The sequence below is a fragment of the Portunus trituberculatus genome, chromosome 47, assembly GCF_017591435.1.
Source record: "Portunus trituberculatus isolate SZX2019 chromosome 47, ASM1759143v1, whole genome shotgun sequence".
In the NCBI taxonomy this organism is placed as follows: Eukaryota; Metazoa; Arthropoda; class Malacostraca; order Decapoda; family Portunidae; genus Portunus; species Portunus trituberculatus.
In genome coordinates, this window is record NC_059301.1 from 22,461,823 (window position 1) to 22,470,419 (window position 8,597).

The 8,597-nt window shown below is 36.3% G+C and overlaps 1 protein-coding gene across 1 annotated transcript in view; it reads left to right on the forward strand.

Moving 5' to 3' along the window:
- The window catches only part of LOC123520709 (3-hydroxyisobutyryl-CoA hydrolase, mitochondrial-like), an 84,527-nt gene extending 76,173 nt beyond the window's left edge, over positions 1-8,354 (forward strand). The window contains exons 2-8 of the mRNA XM_045283246.1: positions 2,813-3,057; positions 3,180-3,338; positions 4,055-4,228; positions 4,835-4,986; positions 5,820-5,930; positions 6,444-6,618; positions 7,738-8,354. Of these exons, the coding sequence (XP_045139181.1) occupies positions 2,814-3,057; positions 3,180-3,338; positions 4,055-4,228; positions 4,835-4,986; positions 5,820-5,930; positions 6,444-6,618; positions 7,738-7,868 (1,146 nt within the window). The 5' untranslated portion in view covers position 2,813 and the 3' untranslated portion in view covers positions 7,869-8,354. The remainder of the gene's footprint in view (positions 1-2,812; positions 3,058-3,179; positions 3,339-4,054; positions 4,229-4,834; positions 4,987-5,819; positions 5,931-6,443; positions 6,619-7,737) is intronic.
- Positions 8,355-8,597: the final 243 nt, after the last annotated feature.

Below are 8,597 nucleotides of genomic sequence, written 5' to 3' on the forward strand. Positions count from 1 at the left end.
TACTTAGCCCCGCCCCCTTGGCCTGAGTCTGCTCTCGTTCTTGTTTCCTCTTTCTCACCTTTCTCTTTCAAATTCTTTCTCATTCCCCACTTTCATCTTCCTATTTCTTCGTCCCTTCCTCTCATTCGTCCTTCCCCTTTCTTCTGTCTTTTTCCCCTCTTTGTTATTTTTCTCCTCATTCTAACTTCCCGCCCCTCTCATTCATTCTTGTTCTTCCTCTTTGTCTACCTTCTCTTTATCTTCAAGTTCCTCCAAGTTTGTAACGTACTTAAGAGAGAGAGAGAGAGAGAGAGAGAGAGAGGAGTAAAAATACGAGGTGGAAATAAAGAGCGTGTGATCCGAAAAGGAATAAAAAATAAATTGACTTGAAATTTTGAAATATAATGGTAACGATATGTTGATGATGATGATGATGATGATATGTTGATGATGGAGATGATGATGATTGTTGTTGATGGTGATGATGATGATGATGGAGATGATATGATGATGGTGATAATAAGGATGGTGTTAATGATATGTTGTTGAGGATGATTTGTTTTGATGATGATAATGATATGTTGACGATGATGATGATGATGATGATAATGTTGGATGATGATGATGATGATGATGTTGCTAATGGTAATGTTGATGATAATGATGATGATAATGATGATGGTGATTATTATTATTAATAGTAGTATTAGTATTAGTATTAGTATTATTATCATTATCATTATCATCATCACTATTATTATTTTCATTATTATTATTATTATTATTATTATTATTATTATTATTATTATTATTATTATTATTATCATTATTATCATCATCATTATCATCATCATCATCATCATCATCATCATCATCATCATCATCATCATTATTATTATTATTATTATTATTATCATCATCATCATCATCATCATCATCATCATCATCATCATCATCATCATCATCATCATTTATTATTATTATTATTACTATTGTTATTATTATGACTATGATGACGATGATGATGATGATGACATGTTGATGACGATAATGATGATGATGAATCCCATATTTCATTTGAAAAAATATATATAAGTATTTCAAAATTTGACTTAATATTTGCGGTTTCACCTTACTTGAACATGAATTCTACACAGATAACACCACATCAGATTTATACAACACTGCTAAAAATGTTGTTGAGGTGTTACTCTTTCCTTTGACACTGCTGTATCTTGGTGTAAAACTGCTTCATGAAATCTGAAATTTTCACCACCTTATCCACTACGCCACCGCCTCCCTATATATAGATGTTTCGAAATTGGGAGTTTTTGTCGGCTCGTCCATATATAGACGTTTGTTCTTTTTTATGTAAAAGGGAAAAGCTGGCCAAGGGCAACAAAAATAGAAAAAAGGCCCACGTAATTGCCAGTCCCTTTGCAGGGTTTTACCGCACTAAACTGTGGCCTGGTCTATATATAGACGATTTCTTACAAGTAACAAAAATTATAAAATAGATCATTATTTGGTATCTCAAGTGCCCACACACTTGCCAACATTGCCTCTCAAGGAAGGTCACCAATTGTGCTACACACACATTAACTATCTCAAATACCTAGACACTTGCCAACATTGCCTCTTAATGAGGATCACCCTTTGTGCTACACACACATAAACTATTTCAAATACTAAGACACTTGGCAACATTGTCTCTCAAAGGCAGTCACCGCTTGTGCTTTGTCGGTTGTGGACGTGTTATACTTAAAAGCTAATATTGGGATTTTTTGCATTATTTTACTTTCTTTTTTTATTAGTCTATCATGTCAAGGAGAAAGAGAACTCTTGATCCGGAAGAAATGACGGTTTTATTAGTGAAGGATATAGATGATGATTTTTTTTTATTCTGACTCGTGTCAGTGCTTCCACTGATACAGAATCAGAGCCTAAAGTTGAGCCAGATGGTCAGACTGATGCTGAATAAAAGCAGAATCTGAGAATGATATTCAATATAGTAACTGGCAAAGTCAACGAACTGTTGAGAGAGAACCTTTTCCCTTTACAGGAGATAGTTGTGTAAAACTTGTACGTGAAAAAAAATATAAAGAAAAATGGAAATAAATTACATCCAGGTCACAAGTCCTGGGACCTGAACATTACCTCTGCAATGGGTGTGACTAACTCCAAACATTCATATAATTCATAAAGATATATTGACATACATTATAATCAATCAACCATAAATAACATATATCTATATATAGATTCAACTGTTTGTTCAGTTTCGCGGCAGAGTCTATATATAAATGTCAATCTGGAATGCCCATTTGCGGGAAAGTTATATATAGACGTATGGATGAAAGCCGGCAGAGTCTATAAAAAGATTACTTTTTCTTTGATACATCTACCCTGCCGCCGGGAAGGGGATGGTTACTTTCTGCCTCTACTTTGCGTATAATTTCAAACTATTGTTGGTTGTGTGGTAGTTCGAGTATATGTTCGTGTGGCTACTAACCTGTCAGCTTTTGCATTTATAATGGTAGTTTATTATGTAGTTTGTGCTTAGCAATACTTGATATTGCAGATTGAAACACTTCAATAAATGGCATTACAGCCGATTTCTTGACTTTCGCTGATCACGCAACACTAGGTATGAGATTTCCCGATAGTACAAGTACATAGAAGTGTAGCTACACCCCAGCTACCCCACTCGCTCAATGTGACAATGAATTGAGTGTGGCTGGTGAGGAAGTGCACTGAGGTGATGTGTTTGCCTTGACACCTCCAGGTGGCATCATCACCTGATGTTATTATGTCCCTTTACTTCACCTTCCAGGATGTCGTTTTGCCAGTTGAGGTCGTTGAGGCTGAGCACCGAGGTAGTACGCCCGCTATTGCTGCACGCCCGTACTATGCATGTAGCTTCCGAGCCTGTAGTGATCCTACATGAGGTGGGGGATAAGGGTGTCATTACCCTCAACAGGCCTAGGTTACTTAACGCCCTCAACCACGAAATGGTACAGCTCATCCATCCTCGGCTCAGGGAATGGAAGAACACCAAGAAATTAGTCATCATCAAAGGTTGGTGTGTTCTCTTCCTGATAGACCTTGAACAATTTTTCATTTTTTTATTCTGCACAAAAATAAGTGTTATTTTTATTATCATGTCAGGCCCCATTCCTCCAACAATTATGTTATTTTAGGGACGGGAGACAAGGCATTCTGTGCAGGAGGGGACGTGCGAGCTGTTGTTGAGACAATAGGTAAGCCAGATGCCTTGGGAGAGTATTTCTTCCGTGACGAGTACATGCTTAACTACCTCATAGGAACTCTTCGCATCCCCTACATTGCCCTCATTGATGGTAAGTATGAACTACGCCTTTCCTCTATAGTATGAACTATATATTGCTTGGCATTTTGGTATTTGTAATATTTTGTAATGACATTTTTTCCGTCTATGATCATAATTCCTGAATTAGTTAGTCATCGTTGGTGGATAATAGTGATCCAGATGAGTCCAGTAACATTCAGTTAATGTAGATGGCAGTAAGTTGAATTGAAATTTATATGTTTATATTCATATATGTGTGCAGACCAAGAGAGAACAGTTAGGTTAGTGTTAACTAGTTCAAGGGATCAAAATAATGCAAAGTCGGTGAGTGTCAAAAGAAACATGACTAACAAGTAATTCAGAGGTGAACTGACTCTCATGCATCCCCAATATTACAATGTACATTTCAGTGAAGGGTTGCATGATTATTTATCATGTAAGGAAATCAGACCTTTAGGGTGAAAGACAAGTTTGTAGAAAATAAGTGATTGTTTATTATGTTATGCATATAATAAGAATGTAACAATGTATTTTTAAATATTTATCTAACGCAACATTTTCTCTGATAATACACGCCATTGGTCTATTTATTACTGTATATGGAGAAATGTATTCCTGTTTATCCTTATGTTCTGTTGTTTAGAGTGTTGTGTTCTCTTATTGTTGTTTCCATAGTGATACTAGTCTTCTATGTCTTTTTCTTTTTTACACAAGTGCACCATGATAATATTTCCTCTGTGCGTGCAGGCTTCACCATGGGCGGCGGTGCTGGCCTCTCTGTGCATGGCCAGTACCGGGTGGCCACAGAACGCACCATCTTCGCCATGCCAGAAGTATGCCTTGGCCTCGCTGCTGATGTTGGTGGTTCCCATTTTTTGCCTACATTGAGAGAACGGCTGGGAACATACCTAGCCCTAACCGGTGAGCTCGAAGAGAGAGAGAGAGAGAGAGAGAGAGAGAGAGAGAGAGAGAGAGAGTTATATTAACATGCCTTTGTTATCAGAATTTTCTTTTCATATTAACACTTATCCTTTTCTTCCTCTAAGTGACTGTCAATATGCTGTGACATTCTATCGCAGTATCTTAGTACTTGCTATCTTTTATCATTATTTTCATGCTCATTCTTATCAGAACTCACTGATTTTATTTCCCTCCCTTCTTCAGCCTGGCTGCATTAAGACTTTCTACTCATTCTCTCTCTCTCTCTCTCTCTCTCTCTCTCTCTCTCTCTCTCTCTCTCTCTCTTGTTAATATTTTCTTTCTTTAAATTCTTTCAATGGTGAACTGGAATATTCTTTCTGTGTTTGCCTTTTCGCTTCTTTTTAACTTTGATTTTAAAAAGAGAAATGTCAAGACATCTCTGGACACTGTCACATATCTTTTCGAAAGTGAAAACAGATCTTACTTAACTTTAGTTTCATTGTCCTGACCAGCTTACTTTATATGAAAAAGATTTCATTGTACTAGGTTGATTATTATCATAATCTGTGCTTTCAGTCCATAGTCACTTGATCACTTTTGTCTTAGGTCATCGACTAAAAGGACCAGATGTGTTAAAGGCAGGTGTAGCCACTCATGTGTGTGACGGAGCAAGGATTGCAGAACTAGAAGAATCCTTACTGGACTTGCGATTTACAAACCCAGAGAATGTAGCTGCTGTATTACAAAAGTTCCATAAGGTGAGTCTGTCTCAGTGAGTCCGAACAGGCGATAGATACCTGATGAAACGATAGAGGCTCTCAGTGAGGTCTGCAGCAATGGGTCAGCATGTACTGTATAAGAGGGGGGATGTTGTGGACTATCCAGTGACCCGGCTATGAACTCTCTGAACATCTCCCTTTGTATCCAACAACACAAGGGATAATCACAACCTGTCTTCTGAAGATAACTTGCTTCACAACTCTTCATACATCCATACAAAACACACACATCCTTTACTCTTTTTTCTTTTATGGTAACTCCTACACCCCTCCTCTCGCGACCTCTCTTCACAAGACTTTCAACTTTTTCTCACCCATATTATGTCCAGCTCTCTAATGAAAACCTTAATCACTATTCTTAATCATTCATCCTTTTCTCTTGTAAATCTTGGAACTCCGTGCCCTGCTTCTGTATTCCGTCCTTCGTATGACTTGAACTCTTTCCAGAGAGGTTTTAAGAAGCTTATCTTCTTTCATTTGTATTCTTTTTTCTGTTTGGCTATCTTTTTGAGAACTGGCACCCATGTAGGCTTTTATTTTCCAGGTGTTTTTTTTTTTTTTTTTTTTTTTTTTTTTTTGCCTTTGCGCCAGTGGTACTCTTAAAAGTAATACGAGTAAGCTCGCGTAACAAGATGACAAGACCAGTCGTGTGTAAGGAAATAACTCATTGTGAGAATAGAATTAACTTATGCAATTGATATTCTCCATTCTCTAACTCTTGAAAACGAACCCTGCTCTATCAGTTTCTTAGTGGTAACATATTTTTATAGAACTGTAGGCCACAGTTCTGACAGACGTGAAAATCTTTGCAGGAGGCAACATTCAACAAGGATGCACCCTTCTCCCTGCAGCCGGTGCTCCCTAAGATTGAGTCCTGCTTCTCCGGTGCCACTGTGGAAGAGATTTTTGGAAATCTGGAGAAGGTACTTATTTGCATTTATTTTCCTATTATATATTTATATAGTGTGACAAAGAGATAACGTACAAAAGGTAAAGTGAAGATGAGATGCAGAAAGCAGTTTTTGTTATGTGAGGAAGGGAATTAAGAACAAGAAAAACAGTAAATGTCAGAAATATGCTGAGTTGTTGATGCCTTGAAAGACAAGATGAGGAAAGGAAAATTCCAACGAATTTTTTAATCAAATGCTCCGCCAAAAAAAGAAATTCCAAGTTTAGCAAAATGGAAAAAGAATAAACCTTAAAGGAACATGATTATAATCTCATAAATAAGGACATGAATGCAGAAGATAGATAGAATTTATGTTTGATAATAGTGAAACCATGATGTACTGTATATACCTCTCGTAACTCAAATATTCACTCCCAGCTTGTTTTTTATTTACCTTAGTTATTGAAAAGTAGGGATACTTGCAGACTGAGGTACCACAGTTAGTAGCTACATCTGGGAGATGAGTGCCTTTATTTGTTTATCCCAGGATGGTTCTGAGTGGGCACTGAAGCAATTGGAAACCCTTAACAGGATGCCACCACTTTCTCTGAAATTGACGTGTCACATGCTGGAGCGAGGAGCGTGCCTCACCCTGCAGGAGTGCCTCGCCATGGAGTACCGCACTGTGAAGCGCTTGTATAAGGGGCATAACTTCATTGAAGGTCTGTGTAACAGTCACTATTTAATAAGTGCATAATCCCCCAATCTCTCTCTCTCTCTCTCTCTCTCTCTCTCTCTCTCTCTCTCTCTCTCTCTCTCTCTCTCTCTCTCTCTCTCTCTCTCTCTCTCTCTCTCTCTCTCTCTCTCTCTCTCTCTCTCTCTCTCTCTCTCTCTCTCTCTCTCTCTCTCTCTGTGTGTGAACTTACAAATGTGTGTCATAATTTGTGGCATTTGATCCAATATATTTTTTTTTTTTTTATCTATTTTATTCTTCATGATTGCCTGACTCACTGTGTTTTTTCACTGTTACGTTCTCACTCTGCAATGCTTTTTATCCTTGCACTATTTAGTTAGATGTGAATAATCTTGAAGTCTTCTTTAGGATAATCGCTTTTCGGCGTTTTGGCTAAGATCAAAGTGTAGTGTAGTCTTCTTTAGGATAAGATGGCCATTAGGTATGCAGAATACTTCAGGTATGCACGATCAGTATTCACTCCGCATGGAGATTGCTGTACCTGGTCAGAATATGAAAATGGTTTTAAGCATCTTATAACAAATTTGAAGTATCTTAATTCACTGCCGAGAAAATTACCTATCAACTTGGTGGATGTCTATTATAAATTAAGTATAATGCATAGAAAAACTAGAGTGTAATAACAAGCATTAGTAACCATTTTGTGAGTAAACTGTATTTTCATCTTTCTTTAATTGCTTTTTGTTCATTGGTTCAGGAAATTGGAAATGAACTATACACACCTGTTTGTATATAAGAGTAATGATTAAGAATCATTATGAGACAACTTTAAAGTTTAAACTGTTGCCGTATTGTATGAACATATTTTTAGGTACTTGATGATTAATATATATATATATATATATATATATATATATATATATATATATATATATATATATATATATATATATATATATATATATATATATATATATATATATATATATATATATATATATATATATATATATATATATATATATATATATATATATATATATATATATATAGTGAATCTGTGTACACTTGTTGATCACCTCACCCTGTGTGTCTGAGTTCATCAGTGCCTGATATTCACTGAATGATGAGGACCTCATTCTGGCAGGCACCCGGTCAGTCCTGGTGGACCGGGACTACAAGCCCCAATGGAAACCCAAGACTCTGGAGGAAATTACTTCCGAAAAGATGGATGAGTACTTTGCACCTTTGCCTGATGGAGAAGACCTTGAGTTCTAAACTCGTGAAGAGATCGTAGTAATGAAGGGTAGCTGTGAATTGTGATAGCTTTGGATAGCAAGCTGTTTGTGTACTTGATGCTGGCAGAAGTTATGTGATTACAGGTATTTCTGTATCGTGTTCATTTTGATATACACAGTCTGCATACCACCATTATTTTTTCAGTTTTACAATGAGTATTTCTTTCAGTAACAGTTTTGCCAATTATACTTCTATCACGCTTGTTACTGTATCTTCAGAGTTCAAACTTAAAACTATTGGATATCATACACCATATAAGTCAGTACATTCACTTCCTGTTATCAATGTTTGGGTTCACAACTTTGCAACATAAGCTGCTCCTATCAGCTACGTTTACCCGTGTTGGATGGCTCACATCTATAGTAGAGCATCCTGTCAAGAGGCTCAGGATTCAGCAATGTTTCGTAGTACAAATTGTATTTTATATTTTGTGTATGAACAATAAAAAAGTTCTGGTTTGTTGGCCAAAGGCTCATTTATATATATATATATATATATATATATATATATATATATATATATATATATATATATATATATATATATATATATATATATATATATATATATATACACATACATATATGTATCTTTGGTTCTGCACTGTACTGTCTTACCGGTCGCGTAATCTAAACGTTGCCACCAAAAATATGCAGCAAATGCCAAGTGTGTTGTAAAAAGTAAGAGAACAAAAAACAAATAAACAAA